Genomic DNA, 17,771 nt, shown 5'->3' with positions numbered 1-17,771 from the left:
TATCGTTAGATTGCAAGTGGAATGTAATCCAGGACCCCAACGGTAGTGATCACTTGCCAATCAAAATTTCCATCACCATTGGGTCGAATTCTTCTGAATCTATAAACATGGCATATGACCTCACAAGACACATTGACTGGAAAAAATATACGGACGCGATTGCTCTAGCCATCAATTCCAGAGATGGTTTACCTCCATTGGAGGAGTATAACTTCCTTTCTCGTTTGATCTATGACAGCGCCGTTCGCGCTCAAACGAAACCCATCCCAGGTTCCACTATTCGTCGAAGGCCTCCCAATCCATGGTGGGATAGCCAATGTTCCAATCTTTATCAGGATAAATCGAACGCATTCAAAGCTTTTCGGAAACGTGGAACCATTGAAAATTTTCAATCGTATTTGGACCTTGAAAATCAATTTAAAAACTTAATCAAAGGGAAAAAACGTGCTTATTGGCGAAATTTCGTGGGAGGTTTGTCACGAGAAACGTCAATAAAAAAAATATGGAAAGTGGCTCGAAACATGAGAAATGGCTCTTTGTAATATGATCACGCTTAAACCCAACTCATCACTTATACTATTTCGTTTACTATTTATGATTGTATAACTCGACGCGCACCAAGGGCAGCGGCGAGTTTGTCTTCCTTCCGCCCCGCTGCGAGTTTAGCTAGCAGCAGAAATTTAACCAAACATGTGGCGCGCATTCGGCACACATGTTTCAGCACTTTCTTTTCCTATTTATTTTGACCCACAAAGAAGTGCTTTCTCTCTCTCTCCGAAGAACGCGTCTGACCAAGGCCATCACAGCCCACTCTAACTGCTGGTGCGATGCTCCGCCCAGCATAATTTGTAAATATTCTGTGTAGAGTTTAAGCCTATTTTTGTAAACTAGTATTTAAGCCCCGAGAGTCTTTTCTTTGAATACAGATGTCAGTTGACAGTATACAGTAGAGAGGCGACGCTTGTACGAATAGCGTTTGTGTTTATTAATTTACCAAATCCGAAAGTCGACGCCACTGAATGGCGTAAGATCCTTCTTCTCGTTTACATGGCGACCGTGACAGGACCAGACGTAACATATCTAGGTCACAACATTTCAGCGGCAGGTATACAGCCCGACCAATCTAAGTTTTCAGCGGTAACAAACTACCCCACACCATCATCAGCAGATGAAGTGAGGCGTTTTGTTGCCTTTTGCAACTATTACCGGAGGTTCATACAAAATTTCGCAGAAATAGCGTACCCATTAAACAAATTGCTCAGAAAAAACGCAAAATTTGATTGGTCTCCCGAATGCCAAAATGCATTCAATAAATTGAAAAACGAACTTATCTCACCAAAAGTTCTCAAATTCCCCGATTTCACACAAGAATTCACCCTAATAACCGATGCTTCAAAAATAGCATGCGGCGCCGTCTTAGCCCAAGAAAACGACGGTGTAGAACTACCCATTGCATACGCAAGCAAAGCCTTCACAAAAGGTGAAGCCAATAAATCGACAATTGAACAGGAATTGACAGCAATTCACTGGGCAATTACGTACTTTAGACCATACCTCTACGGGAGGAAATTCACAGTAAAAACGGATCACAGACCGTTAGTATATTTATTTTCAATGAAAGATCCCTCATCAAAACTCACAAGAATGAGGTTGGATCTTGAAGAATTCCATTTTGATGTAAAATACGTTCAAGGTAAGCTAAATGTGACTGCAGATGCGCTATCACGAATAGCAATTAATTCCGAGGCACTTAAAACTATAAAAGTCCTGGGTATACAAACCAGAGCAATGACTAGAAAACTAAACGAAACGAATAACGACACAGAAATTACAGACAATAATTCAAACCCCGACGATACTGAGTCTGATCAGCTCAGAGCGTACGAGGCTATTGAACCCCGAGAGTGGCAAAACCTACCTAAACTTCTATGCGGACGCGCATTAGAAATGAATAAAGAAACAAACGCTAGCGGAAACAAAAATTTGAAATGCGCAATAATGAATAAAAAAAGAACCGAAGAAAAGTCGTCGACAATAATTGAAAATGCAAGCAACACAAAAGAATCCCTGGGAAAACTAGTAAAGAAAGTTGAAAATATGGCCAAAAACTTGAAAATTAGCATGATAGCTCTAGCGTTATCAAGCGTAATTTTCCAAATATGCAGCGTGCAAACCTTTAAGAAGATTTGTAATGACACGCTCAAAGACTTGCAAATAGTGCTCTACACACCCAAGCGTGTGATAGAAAGCCAAAACGAAAGGTTCGAAATTATAAAAAACAATCACGATACACCCACTGGTGGACATACAGGAGTCACCAGACTATACAAAAAGTTAAGCAGACTCTATTCTTGGAGTGGCATGAAAAAAGATATCAGTAGCTACATCAAGAAGTGCATAAAATGCCAGCAAAATAAACACACAATACGAACAAACGAAAATTTCGTCGAAATTAAAACACCCCAAAAAGCATTCGACTGCGTATCGATTGACACAATTGGACCATTTAACAAATCCAATAATGGAAACCGATACGCACTGACCATTCAATGCAACTTAACAAAATACATCATTATTAAACCCACAATAGACAAACAAGCATCCACCATAGCCAAAGCCTTCATAGAAAACTTAATTCTGGTCTATGGAATTCCAAAACTCATCCAAACAGACCAAGGAACTGAATATAAGAACGAGTTATTCGAAAACATAGCTTCATTACTGAAGCTTAAACAAAATTTTTCCACTCCATATCACCCTCAATCAATAGGAAGCCTGGAAAGGAACCATCGTTGTCTTAACGAGTACGTAAGGCAATTCGTCAACCAAGCACAGAGTGACTGGGATGAATGGTTGCCTTACTACACATTCTGCTACAACACAACACCACACACAGATTTCTCATACACTCCATTCGAGTTAGTTTTTGGAACGAATGCTAAATTACCACAAAACCTCACAACAAGCACATATGTAGAACCAATTTACAACATGGATTTATATTACAAAGAACTTAAATATAAACTACAAATAGCATCAAATACCGCTAGGGAAATAATTGATAAGGTAAGAAAAGCCAGAAACGAGACACAGAAAACCATGGCTAGACCATCAAAAGTAGCCATTAATGATCTAGTATTTCTATCAAACGAAAACAGATCCAAATTAGACAAAGTATACGTAGGACCATATATAATAATTGACATTAAACACCCTAACGTAACAATAAGAGATGATCAAACCAATAAAGTCCAGACTGTACATAAAAACAGAATAATACCATATGAGCAACCCCACCCTAAGGGGAAAGGGATACCTAGTTAGCAGTTAATCCTTCCGACAGTTATTATCAAATGTAAAATGTATATATTAAACAAATATTAAAAATAAATATATTTATAAGCAAATAGAACACCCAACGAAGACAATCCGTATAATCATATTATAAGGATAATCTTTATAAACAAACTTAATTTTTACCTGAATACACGAAAAATGTACATATCACAAACATTGAATAAACACTAAAATTGTAAGGTCAGACGAATCTTTCCACCTAATTTAACTTGAATGACTTCTCAATGTTACGTCATTCTCCGAAAGGGGAAAGGTGTAATATGATCACGCTTAAACCCAACTCATCACTTATACTATTTCGTTTACTATTTATGATTGTATAACTCGACGCGCACCAAGGGCAGCGGCGAGTTTGTCTTCCTTCCGCCCCGCTGCGAGTTTAGCTAGCAGCAGAAATTTAACCAAACATGTGGCGCGCATTCGGCACACATGTTTCAGCACTTTCTTTTCCTATTTATTTTGACCCACAAAGAAGTGCTTTCTCTCTCTCTCCGAAGAACGCGTCTGACCAAGGCCATCACAGCCCACTCTAACTGCTGGTGCGATGCTCCGCCCAGCATAATTTGTAAATATTCTGTGTAGAGTTTAAGCCTATTTTTGTAAACTAGTATTTAAGCCCCGAGAGTCTTTTCTTTGAATACAGATGTCAGTTGACAGTATACAGTAGAGAGGCGACGCTTGTACGAATAGCGTTTGTGTTTATTAATTTACCAAATCCGAAAGTCGACGCCACTGAATGGCGTAAGATCCTTCTTCTCGTTTACATCTTCAACGAATGAAAGCGAAGAATATTCACATCGATGGATTTTGAGTTTTGCACGGAAGGTTTGTCCTGATTCCGCTCCTGTGCAAAAAATTGTTCGAGATATACCACAAGATAGGTGCGATCTTGATTCCGAGTTTTCGATGGTAGAATTCTCTCTTGCTCCTTTCATGTAACAATTCTGCTCCGGGATCGGATAGAATTAAGTTCAACTTGCTGAAAAACCTCCCTGATGTGGCGAAACATCGCTTGTTGAATTTATTCAATCGGTTTCTGGAGAATAATATTGTTCCAGATGATTGGAGACAAGTACGAGTTATAGCCATTCAAAAACCCGGAAAACCCGCGTCCGACTTCAATTCGTACCGCCCAATAGCAATGCTGTCTTGTATACGGAAATTGTTGGAGAAAATGATCTTGTTTCGCCTTGATCGTTGGGTTGAAACGAATGGCTTACTCTCAGATACACATTATGGGTTCCGCAGGGGCAAGGGGACGAATGATTGTCTTGCGTTGCTTTCTTCAGAAATTCAAATGGCTTACGCCGAAAAAAAACAAATGGCTTCAGTATTCTTGGACATAAAGGGGGCCTTCGATTCTGTTTCAATAGAGGTTTTGTCGGACAAATTACACTCTCGGGGTCTGCCGCCTCTATTGAATAATATGTTATATAACTTGAGAAACATTTGAACTTTTCTCACGGAGATTCGGCAGTAAGTCGGGTCTCTTACATGGGCCTCCCCCAGGGCTCATGTTTAAGCCCCCTTTTGTACAACTTCTATGTAAGCGACATCGACAATTGCCTTACACAAAATTGCAGTCTAAGACAACTTGCAGATGATGGAGTGGTGTCTGTCGTAGGATCAAATGAATCCGACCTGCAAGAACCCTTACAAGATACTTTGAACATTTTTTCAACCTGGGCCATTGGGCTAGGGATCGAATTCTCCACGGAGAAAACAGAGATGGTGGTTTTGACGTAGGACTACGTCTTTCATTTCTATACCGGGGTGTAAAATCAAAGTTTCGAAAACGAAAGCGTTACGCCGGAGACCGAGATTTTGAGTGTTAATAGCTCCTAAACAACTGAACGAAATGGTATGATAAACACTTCATTCGAAAGATAAAATGTCTACGCGTTCTATACTTGTTACTTTCTGATCCAAAAACTTGTTTCAATAGTCTTAAATTTGCTTTCAAAATAGGCTATTGAAATCACCAATCGGTATATAAGCGAGCGCCGCTCGGAAATCCACTCAGTTCTAATTGAACAGCGATGGGAGCATGTTGTCGCTGTTGTGGTGAAGCTCTTCATTTATCATGAAAGCGCGGATGAACGGTGTCACCAAGAGCCTGTTTGTGCACCTTAGGCCAGAAGGGAATCCATCAGGAGGAGAGTGATGCTACAAACGGTTCCCCGGGAAGATCTCGAAGCAGCCGCTACACACACACACACATACACGCACGGAATTCTTTCCGTTTGGATCGAGAAAGATCCGGAAAATAATCTGCCAGTTCCTCTAGGAATTTAAAAATACATTCATGTGAAAGAGTTTATTTGAATGTTTTCTATCCATGTAACACTGTGACCAAATATGTTTCAATCAAGTGCTATTAACAGATGGTTATCGAGTTAGCATTAACCACTGGTGGGCTTCCAGTATCGAAGAAAATGTGGAAATATCTAATCGTTACTGAAAATAATCTGCCAGTTCCTCTGGGAATTTAAAATTACATTCATATGAAAGAGTTTATTTTAATGTTTTCTATCCATGTAACACTGTGACCAAATACATTAGGTTTTGTGATTTTTCAATCAATCGCAATCAACAGGATAGCTTCTGAAGATTATTCTTCCCCATCAGTAGGATATTTCCGTATCCAATATTGAATGCATAAAACCTTGTGCCTCCAACGTAACGCTCTCGTTTTCGAAGTTCTCCAAATATTCATTCATTCAGAATGAATTCAGATTCAACTTCATACAAATGATCTCTAAATCAACGATAGTCCTACGTCACCCTTGCGGTTATACCATAGATATAACCCACTTCCTGTTTTTTCTAGGAAGCATAGACCAGCAAAACCAAAGCTTCAACTTTTGGGTAAACCGATCACTCATGCTATGTCATTCAAGTATCTTGGGGTCTGGTTCGACTCCAAATGTACTTGGGGGGCCCATATTAGGTATCTGAGTAAAAAATGTCAACAAAGAATAAACTTTCTCCGTACAATTACCGGCACCTGGTGGGGAGCCCATCCCGAAGATCTTATAATGTTGTATCGAACAACTATTCTCTCAGTGATGGAGTATGGCAGTTTCTGTTTTCAATCAGCTGCCAAAACACACCTCATTAAACTCGAGCGAATTCAGTATCTTTGTCTCCGTATTGCGTTGGGATGTATGCCCTCAACGCATACCATGAGTCTCGAGGTTTTGGCAGGCCTACTCCCACTAAAATATCGCTTCAATTTATTATCTCTTCGGTTCCTCATCCGGTGTAAGGTTATGAATCCATTGGTGATCGGAAATTTTGAGCAATTGATCGAGCTAAATTTTCATTCTGGATTCATGAATTCATATCATGAATTCACCTCTATGCAGGTTGTTCCTTCTTCGTATATTCCCAACCGTGTTTGTTTTCCTGACTACATCAATTCCTCTGTACATTTCGATCTGTTCATGAAGGAGAAAATCCATGAAAATCCAGATTATCTTAGATTGGGGTTCGTTCCTACAATCTTCAATGCAAAGTATGGGCGTATCAATTGTGATAATATATACTTTACTGATGGGTCCTCTATGAATGAGTCCACAGGATTTGGAGTGTTCAACGTATTTTTTAGCACCTCACACAGCCTTCAGAATCCTTGCTCGGTATATATTGCTGAATTGGCAGCGATATACTGGGCGCTGGACAGCGTCGCCTCACGACCTGTTGAACACTATTACATTGTAACGGATAGTCTTAGCTCTGTCGAAGCTATCCGTTCAGTGAGGCCGGAAAAGCACTCGCCGTACTTCCTTGAGAGAATACGAGAAATTTTGAGTGCTTTATCCAGACGCTGTTATGTCATTACCTTTGTCTGGGTCCCTTCACATTGCTCAATTCCGGGTAATGAGAGGGCTGACTCATTAGCAAAGGTAGGTGCAATTGAAGGCGATATTTATCAGCGTCAAATCGCCTTCAATGAATTTTATTCTTTAGTTCGCAAAAATACCATCGCTAACTGGCAACGCAAGTGGAATGAAGATGAATTGGGCCGGTGGTTTCACTCGATTATCCCAAAGGTTAGCCTCAAACCGTGGTTCAAAAGTCTAGACTTGAGTCGGGACTTTATTCGCACCTTATCCCGACTCATGTCCAATCACTGTACGTTAGATGCACTACTCTTCCGTTTCAATCTTGCCAGCAGCAATCTCTGCGTTTGTGGCCAAGGTTATCACGACATCGAGCACATTGTTTGGTCGTGCGAGGTGTATCTGGTCGCCAGATCGAATTTAGAAAACTCCCTTCGGGCCCGAGGAAGACAGCCCAATGTGCCGGTGAGAGATGTGTTGGCTCGGTTAGACCTTGATTACATGTCCCATATATATGTTTTCCTTAAAGCTATAGATCTTCGTGTGTGATTGTCCCTACATCCTTATACCCTCCTTTCCTTCCTTTGCGGGTAATTCGTCCCCTTGCTATAAATAGTAGAATAAGTTGAAATGTAAATAAACTATAGATATACGAATAGATTTAAGAATTGAGTGCTCATCAACATTGTTACAATTTCCTTATATCCCATCCTTCTCCTAAAAATATGTCACCCTTCTAAACTCGAGTACACCGCGAGTAATCGGTTTTCCACCTTACTAACCATAGATGTAAGAAAATTGTTTATATATATATATAGTTTTAAAAATATATTTAAGAATTCGGCTCCTTTAAACTTAAGTAACTGAGCCTGTAAAAATAAACGAATTAATAAAAAAAAACACACAAAAATTAATTTTTTTCGCAAAAGTAATATTAAAAAAAAAATAACTCGTAAGCTTCAATTTGATGTGTCGATGATATGAGTCGGTCCAATAGTTCAGAAGTTATGACTTTTTGTAGTGGGAAAAATTGGAAAAAATTGTTTTTCGTTTAGTTTTAAAAAATCATATCTCAAAAACGAAAAAAATAGTATCTCTAATATCGAGATATTTTATGTAAAAAAATCTCAACTTTCGAGAAAAAAAAATATAAAAAAGCGCTCCCTAGTCCAAAGCTATGAAAACATTAAAAACGACTACAATCAATAATTACGAAAATAGGAACAAATATCTGCAAGGTCAATACTTTTCAATCAAAGGTCATTGGCTTCAATTTGATATGTAGATCATCTAAATCGGTTAAGTGGTTCGAAAGTTATGAATTTTTGAAAAAAGTCATTTTTGGGAAAAAGTGGGAAAAAATGATTTTATGGACCACCTTAAAATGGAACACTTTTGACGAAAATCTGAGAGCCACTATATCGGTTTGGCATGGAATGGCTGTATATATACAAAATACAATCTTACGTGCATCGCGATGTACAAAGTATTAATGAATATGTGAAAATTAACGTTAAAAGACATTTCTATAGATCTGCTCACTTTTACAGACTTTTCCACATTTTCATGTTTTTACAGATTTCACATGTTTTTACAGATTTTTTTAAAAAATCATCTGGCATCTCTTCGTTCCACTTTTTATCGAATATCTTCAAATCGCAGGAGTAAAAATTTACGTGACTCTGAATTCGTTTGTTTCTATTTCGTTCGGAAAAAACGTTATGTCAAAGAAAGGGGACATTAAAAATGCGTTGCTCAGTGAAAGGCTGAGATGCTCTTTCAGAGATGCAATGGTCAATTAAACAATTGACGGAAAATGTAGTTCTTTCATTTTATAATTTTAATGATTTTTGCCCTTCATAACAATACCCTTTTCATAGTGTTGATTATTAAAGGGTGTGTCACATCAAATTGCATCACGGAAAAAACGCTGAAGAAAGTAGACCCAGTAGACCGATCCTTTTGAAAATTTTAGACAGTAAAATAAAAACTATTAAACAACTTTTGGCATTTTCTTTTTATTCATACTTCGAGCCCAAGCCCGTATGCTCGCACCTTCCTCTTTACCCCGTCCATTAGGTTCTGTACAACGTCAGGTTGTAGTTTTTTTTTTACAGAAATCCATTTTCTCTTGAAATCCGCCTCCGATTTGACAGCTTTTGGGTTCTTCCGGAGGGCCTGCTTCATAATCGCCCAATATTTCTCTATTGGGCGAAGCTCCGGTGCGTTGGGCGGGTTCATTTCCTTTGGCACAAAGGTGACCCTGTTGGCTTCGTACCACTCCAACACGTCCTTTGAATAGTGGCACGAAGCGAGATCCGGCCAGAAGATGATCGGGCCCTCGTGCTGCTTCAATAGTGGTAGTAAGCGCTTCTGTAGGCACTCCTTAAGGTAAACCTGCCCGTACCGTGCCGGTCATCACGAAGGGGGCGCTACGCTTTCCGCAAGAGCAGATCGCTTGCCACACCATGTACTTTTTGGCAAACTTGGATAGCTTCTGCTTGCGAATCTCCTCCGGAACGCTGAATTTGTCCTCTGCGGAGAAGAACAACAGGCCCGGCAGCTGACGAAAGTCCGCTTTGACGTAGGTTTCGTCGTCCATTACCAGGCAATGCGGCTTCGTCAGCATTTCGGTGTACAGCTTCCGGGCTCGCGTCTCCCCCACCATGTTTTCCCTTTCGTCGCGGTTAGGAGCCTTCTGAACCTTGTATGAACGCAGGCCCTCCCGCTGCTTGGTCCGCTGGACGAATGAACTTGACAAATTCAGCTTATTGGCGACATCCCGGACCGAACTTCTCGGATCACATCTAAACTGCTTAACTACGCGCTTGTGATCTTTTTCACTGACGGAGCATCCATTTTTGCCGTTCTTCACCTTCCGGTCGATGGTTAGGTTCTCGAAGTATCGTTTTAGTACTCTGCTGACCGTGGATTGGACGATTCCCAGCATCTTACCGATGTCCCGATGTGACAACTCCGGATTCTCGAAATGAGTGCACAGGATTAATTCACGACGCTCTTTTTCGTTCGACGACATTTTTCCAAATTTACGAAAAATTGACAGTGAAGCATGGCCAACGTGATCTATACACTCTTATCTGATTATAACCGAAAGCTGAAGATATAATTCCTAAAAATTAAATGTCTACAGCGTTTTTTCCTTGATGCAATTTGATGTGACACACCCTTTATAAGAAAAATTATGTTGTCTTATCTACGTGTCGATGGAATGCGAGAATTGAGTCTGGTGAAATTATCCAAATGTAAAAACACTTTCGTCAGTATAAAATCGTCAGCTCTTTCGACTGATAATCCCAAGCAAGAATTTTATCGCCATGTCCACGTGTAACGGTCAAATATCTGCTAGAATCTTTCGAATTCCCCAGAGCATTAATAATGCACAACCTTCGCCTTGCCCTGGTTAAATCTCGTTAAAGTTTCAAGTTATGACTTTCTAGAACCCCATTAAGCGCAGAGGGCAGCGGTGAAAATCACCGATACGTGCGCCCATCACAAAACACGTACCACCCCCCATTCGCCACCCCATTGCCATTGTTGTGCTGTTGTTGCTTCTGGGTGGTTTCCACAGCCTACTACCACTAACTACTGGTACTACCACCAATAGCAACGGACGTGATAGTGACAGCACAAAACATTCAACTACCCCTGTGCTGCTGCTGCTGCTGCTGCTGCTAGGCTGAGGCCTTTTTTGGGGCTGCCAGTCTTCGTCGTCGTCGTCGTCGTCATCAACCGCCGGCGCTATTATGGATTACCAGTCACCATTACCACACCGCTGCGGGGAGCGAGTTAAAATATGAAATAACTTCTCGCCATCAATCGGCGGACGGCGGCGAGCGCGTTCGGATGTGCGGTATTATTTCGCGCTTCACTCCAAGGCAAACAATTGCTCTCGTTTAGTGTAATACAGTACATAGTTTACATATGTTGTTTGTTATTTTGCGCGCCGCGGTTGTTGTTGTTATTGTTGCAATCATTCATGCGTTTCGCGATTACAGCGCTTTCTTCCTGCTCGGCACAGTTTTTAATTCACTCCGCGATAGGTATCACAACATCTTTCTGAGTCTCCGTTGGATAGAGGGCGAAACAGGGAGGTCGTTCAAAAAGAGCGATTGTAGTTCGGAATACATACATAGTGGTGCACACCCTGGTGCTGGAGTACGTGTTCGTTAACCGGGTCGACCCCTTGGTGCATTGTGTTCCAGTGGAGTCAAGTGGAAGTAACGTCGTTTGTTTGCCCCCCTCTTTAGGGGGAGCACATTTAATTGCTACGATTCTGGCTGGAGTAACTTGGTGAAATAGCGCGTGATCGAGTTAGCGTGTGGAAGTGGCACAAGAAGCGAGACGTAAAGGCAGCTTTTCTTCCTTTTCGAAACGGAAATACACCGCAAACGTTGCGCGCCGAGTGTTTGAATAATTAATGTGAAACCTAAACACACCGCCTACTGCGCCTTCCAACTATCCGCTGCTTGTGCTGCTTGTGCTGCTGTGTTCAAGTTCATTGTGTGTCTGTCAGTTTCAGTTCAGTGCGGTTGAAACGAAGATCCGGGCGCTGTTCAATCAGTGCAACTCAACGCAACGAATGTGCGTCCGCCGATCGGAGCGATACGATTTGATGATGATCACTCAGTAGGTAGATGGGTAATGATAAGCCATTACCAAGTTGCTGGCTTCGTGAATTGTTTTCGTGTCTGAAAGCAAATCAGTAGAAGAGTGAAGTAGTGCGAATTGAAAGCGGCATATGTGCATTAAAGAAAGAAGTAGCAGCAGCAGCAGCAGCAGCAGCAAAGTGGTGTTGCCACCGAAAGGAAACGGATTATCAAACAATAAAGGAGAAGCTGTCTACCACCAACCAGTCGGTTATAATAAAACCACAACACCACAATGAGGAGCATGTATCGAAAAGGTATGCGCTTGCATGCATGCGGGGCAGTTATGAGCACTTGTTTCCCATCGCTGTCTTCCGGTGACAGCATCGTACGACTGACAAATAGTTTTGTACACGTGCTCGAGTTTTCACTCGCGCATTATTGTTTTGAGGGGTTGTTTTGCCTGCCAAGCAGTAGAAACGCTATATCTAGCGGTACATCGCGCATGTAATGGCAGCGGGCTGTATCCGGAGCCGAGTTTGGTCAATGCGATGTCTGTCTCACCTTTGGGCAATGTAGCAAGCGAATCTGCACAAAAAATGTCAAAAGTGAAAATGATGTAACATAGGCACGAAGCAAACGACGACAGGTCATTCCCACATTTAAAACTACATCGTTAAAAAACTGACTGTTATAGCTATGTTTTACCTCATTGGACACAGAGTGAGTCAAAAGAATTGCGTTTACCACAACCGGTTTCGCACTGAGTTCTGTGCAAAACTAGAGACCATTTTCGGACGTTGCAAATGTTAATGTCCTGGATATCAGAAACTCTGTTTTTTTTTCTCAACATGCAAAGCTTGCATAAATTTACAAATCAGTTGAGAACAGCTGTTTCTTCGGTGTAGTTTACAATACACACCCACTTGATGTATAAGCTGAGAATAATATTTCGATTAAGCAGAATCAATTTGGGGATTTTTCAACCCACTTGTTGAACTTCGGTGGAATATTATTATGGAATGTAAAGTCTCGAGTCTCACACAGAACTCAGCGCGAGTAACGAAAATCGCGGATAACGCAATAAAGGACTAAAAATGAGTTCCAAACACACAAAAATGATATTTCAGCATGGAAGGTACGTTTTATCAATACAGAAATCATTAAAACTATCCATCTACAAAGTCGTGTACACCTGTGGGGCTGTCCACATACCACGTGGACAATTTGGGGGGTAGGGGTATAGCCAATGTCCACGTGGATACGTAAAATAAATATTTGAGAAAAAAACAATCACATCTAAAGGGTGTGTCACATCAAATTGCATCACGGAAAAAACGCTGTAGAAATTTTAATTTTTAGGAATTATATCTTCAGCTTTCGCTTATAATCAGATATGAGTGTATAGATCACGTTGGCCATGCTTCACTGTCAATTTTTCGTAAATTTGGAAAAATGTCGAACGAAAAAGAGCGTCGTGAATTAATCCTGTGCACTCATTTCGAGAATCCGGAGATGTCACATCGGGACATCGGTAAGATGCTGGGAATCGTCCAATACACGGTCAGCAGAGTACTAAAACGATACTTCGAGAACCTAACCATCGACCGGAAGGTGAAGAACGGCAAAAATGGATGCTCCGTCAGTGAAAAAGATCACAAGCGCGTAGTTAAGCAGTTTAGACGTGATCCGAGAAGTTCGGTCCGGGATGTCGCCAATAAGCTGAATTTGTCCAGTTCATTCGTCCAGCGGACCAAGCAGCGGGAGGGCCTGCGTACATACAAGGTTCAGAAGGCTCCTAACCGCGACGAAAGGCAAAACATAGTGGGGGAGACGCGAGCCCGGAAGCTGTACACCGAAATGCTGACGAAGCCGCATTGCCTGGTAATGGACGACGAAACCTACGTCAAAGCGGACTTTCGTCAGCTGCCGGGCCTGTTGTTCTTCTCCGCAGAGGACAAATTCAGCGTTCCGGAGGAGATTCGCAAGCAGAAACTATCCAAGTTTGCCAAAAAGTACATGGTGTGGCAAGCGATCTGCTCTTGCGGAAAGCGGAGCACCCCCTTCGTGATGACCAGAGAAATATTCAAAAACTCAACAAATAGATGAGCACGTATAGGTTCGCAGAAGATGATGAATTTAGCGAGTTCATTTGGCATTTGCGTTCTGAATTTCTTTGGAACTTGAATACACCCATTTGCTAATATAATTCAAGAGATCACATTAGTAGAAATAGAAAGAAAGTCGCCAAGTTCATCTCATAACACGGATTTAAAAAAAATATTAATGTACGATTTTTATATTTTTTTCAAAAATTAATTGCCTACTCCAGTATTTGTGAGCAATTTGTATGAACGCCATTAAATTAATATTTATATAATTTTACATCTATTTATTTTGTTGAATTTTGATTAGAAAATGATGTCATGTCTACCAGCTTAACCCACGGTTGCTAGACTTCCAGATTTGTTTGGAATCTTCCAGACTTTAGTAAAGCAGCCAGATATCCAGAACGTCCTTTGTCTAGTCCAGACTTTCGGTACTTTGCCCAGATTTTTCTAGATTAAAAAAAATCATTTGACTCTATTGAGTTGGTTTGGAAAACTAGTTTGTGCTAGTTTTATTGAAACAGTTATTCAAAATGGCATCACTGATTTCACCGAAGGGATTGAGTATCCAGACTGAGCTGGCTTTCTCAGAGCACCGATAAGCAAAGTTTGTATTAAAGACATAAAGTGTCTTAGATGATTAAAGGTTTTATTGGAGCATGCTGCGAGTTAAAAGCACAAAAGCGACTGATGTGATCACGAATCAGTTATCAACAGTAGCTAACAATGTCAAACATCGAACATGGAAATATTCGACTGAAATATTTGTAGTAACCTAACCATGTACCGACAGGTTCGAAGAACAGATCAAAAATTTTTTTAGTCATCCAATAACTGAATATTTGCTTGTCTTGTTTTTTGTCGAATATATTTGATCAGTACACGTTGAACAAAATTTTTGTATCAAAAAGAGTAAAATATTTGGCTTTGGTCAAACAGTGTATGTGCACCCTTAGCGGCCGGAACTAGCCATTGGAAGGATGGTATACTGTTCGCAAATGATTGGTTTTATGACCTTATACAGGTTACTGAAACGGATTCTAGAACGTTGTATGACAAGATGGTTTCGTTGTTCAAGAGGGACAAAGTTGCATACTAAGTTTATTTGATTGGCTATGGGGCTGATGGAACAGGGACCATGATTTCACCAGGCAATTCACTTGGCGCTTTTCATTATGGAGTGTATTTGATATAGTTCTTCCTTATGCTCTTCTTCATTCGAGCAATTCACTTTTCCGCAAGGGTTTGGAATTTTTTTTCACAAATGAGTTCATGCAAACGCTGAAAGATCTGAATAAAATTGCGTTCAATCAACAAAATTACGAGAGCTTGGAAAATGTGTAGATTTTGACAACAGATGATGAACTACTCATTACACATCAAACTATCCTACCGTTTACTGATTTTTTTTTAATCTGGTAAATGATTCAGTCAATTGATGGGGAATTCAGAGGGCTGCGCAATGTTGATTGTTCAGAATATTCTCCGGATGAACAAACCAATGTAATCATGTTTTACGGTAAAGTTCTAACCACAACTACCCGTGGAGGTGAAATGGCATTTCCGCAATTAAGAAAGCTTATCCCAAAAATTTACTGAATTTACTCTCTTAGGTGAGTGGTTTGGTGCACATGTCTCCAACCATCAAGTTTCAGTATAATATGTCGATATATGATAAGAAGAACATTTAAACCGTGTTTTACACATCAGACGTAAAAATGTTGATTGATTGATCGTGTTGACTTTAAACGTTTGTAGTTCTAGTCCTGAGAAGGGGCCTTGTTAATCCAACCGTTTCTTCACATGCCTTGAGAAAGACGCTTCATTGTCATTGCTCGTCAGCAAACCGTGTCCGCTTGCGCAAACATCAAACGTCGTTCTCGTGAAAATGTTCAATAAAATTCGCAATCTATCTATCTATATATATATAAATGGAGTGATGTCTGTCTGTCTGTCTGATTCTTATAGACTCGGAAACTACTGAACCGATCGACATGAAAATTGGTATGTAGGGGTTTTTGGGGCCGGGGAAGGTTTTCGTGATATTTTGAGACCCCTCCCCCTCTCTAAGGGGGGGCTGCCATACAAATGAAACACAAATTTCTGCATTACTCGGAAATTAACCAAGCAAACGAAACCAAAGTTGGCATGTGAAAGTTTTAGGGTGCAATAAATGTTTCTATGATGGTTAGACAGTCCTTCCCCCACTCAAAGGGGGGGCTGCCATACAAATGAAACACAAATTTCTGCATTACTCGAGAATTAATCAAGCAAATGAAACCAAATTTGGCATGTGGAAGTTTTAGGATGCAATAAATGTTTCTATGGTGTTAAGATACTCCTTCCCCCTCTCTTAGAGGGGGCTGCCGTACAAATGAAACACAAATTTTTGCATTACCCGAGAATTAATCAAGCAAATTAAACCAAATTAGGCATATGGAAACTTTAGGGTGCAATGAATGTTTCTATGGTGGTTAGATACCCCTCCCCCCTCTCTTAGGGGTGGCTGCCATACAAATAAAACACAAATTTCTGCATTACTCGAGAATTAATCAAGTAAATGGGCGGGACGAAGTTTGCCGGGTTAGCTAGTTAAATATAAAAAATGTCGACAAAAATCCAAACAAATCCAGACTTTCCAGATTTTCCAACATCCAGATTTCTGTTCAATACACCTGGCCACCCTAGTTTAACCCTTTATAAAGCCGCGGAAACTAGGCAAGAAATCGACTCAAACTTCAGAGAACATAATCCTTACATGAGGAAGAACACATTATCTTTTATAAAAAAAATCATCGAAAATGTTGGTCACCCTTTTTTTTGGCAACATAAAAATGAGCGCTCCATCATATGTAACAACTTTGTCGAAGACAGTTTTTGTCTAGAGAGTAACTGTCGAGCTCTAAATGCTAATTTCCACTTAAATGCATCTCCTGGACCATTGTGCAATGGTAGAATTCGTGGTTTTTGAAGATGCTTAAAATGAAATTGCTACGGAAGTAAATAATCTAGCAATTTGGTGTCAGAGAACTAATCACAAAGCAGTTTGTGAAGATTTATCAGGTTGATCAAGAGCTTCTCGATAAGTTACCAAATATCCTATGTACAGTGTTGGAAGGAAAAAAGTAAACAGCATTACGCAAAATAGTTTTTCATGATTTTGTTTTTTAAAATGAACGTATTTCTCACAATCGAAAGGATGTAAACAAGCCATTGTTTGTATTCATTTTCAAATTTATATAAAACTTCAATTAATTGGATTTTTTCATCCAGTATTGTGCATAGATGTTCAGTGGAGTTGGGGTCTGGGGACTGGGATGTTAACTCAAGCATTTTAATCTTTTTGGACTGACAATAGCGTTTCGCAACCTTCGAGGTGTGCTTGGGATCATTGTCCTGTTGGAAAATATAGCCTTTAATATTAATTTTCCTGAGTGACGGCTTTGAGTTCTTCTCCAAGACATTGACGTAGGACTCAGCTGTCTTCTCTACATCGATCTTGACGAGATTGTCCACCCCAATCCAAGTAAACATCCTCCACTTGCTTGCTGTTGCTTGAGTAGGCTGGATAGCTCAGACTTCAAGCTGTCATTTCTTTGTGTCTTTTAGCCTCAAACTTACTCTAATCGGTCCAAACAATCTTCTTCCAAAAGTCAGTATGGCTGGAGCTCCTGGTCGTGGACCGTCAGAGGATTTTTGACGTAGGACTACGTCTTTCATTTCTATACCGGGGTGTAAAACCAAAGTTTCGAGAACGAAAGCGTTACGCTGGAGACCGAGATTTTGAGCGTTAATAGCTCTTAAACAACTGAACGAAATGGTATGATAAACACTTCATTTGAAAGATAAAATGT

The 17,771-nt window shown here is 40.4% G+C and overlaps 1 protein-coding gene across 3 annotated transcripts in view; it reads left to right on the top strand.

Annotated features, from left to right (window-relative positions):
- LOC129761946 (anoctamin-1-like) overlaps positions 1 to 17,771 on the top strand; it is a 97,818-nt gene that overhangs the window by 23,816 nt on the left and 56,231 nt on the right. Inside the window, exon 1 of one of the 3 annotated variants that reach the window (XM_055759804.1) lies at positions 11,016 to 12,126. The exons of 1 other annotated variant lie outside the window; for it this stretch is intronic. In XM_055759804.1, coding sequence (XP_055615779.1) covers positions 12,105 to 12,126 — 22 coding nt within the window. In that variant the 5' untranslated portion in view covers positions 11,016 to 12,104. Of the gene's footprint in view, positions 1 to 11,015; positions 12,127 to 17,771 lie in introns of those variants that run through there. One more of the 3 variants, XM_055759805.1, reaches the window with a different exon arrangement.

Source organism: Toxorhynchites rutilus, chromosome 1 (assembly GCF_029784135.1).
Source record: "Toxorhynchites rutilus septentrionalis strain SRP chromosome 1, ASM2978413v1, whole genome shotgun sequence".
NCBI classification, from domain to species: domain Eukaryota; kingdom Metazoa; phylum Arthropoda; class Insecta; order Diptera; family Culicidae; genus Toxorhynchites; species Toxorhynchites rutilus.
This window is presented reverse-complemented; position numbering and strand designations above follow the sequence as displayed.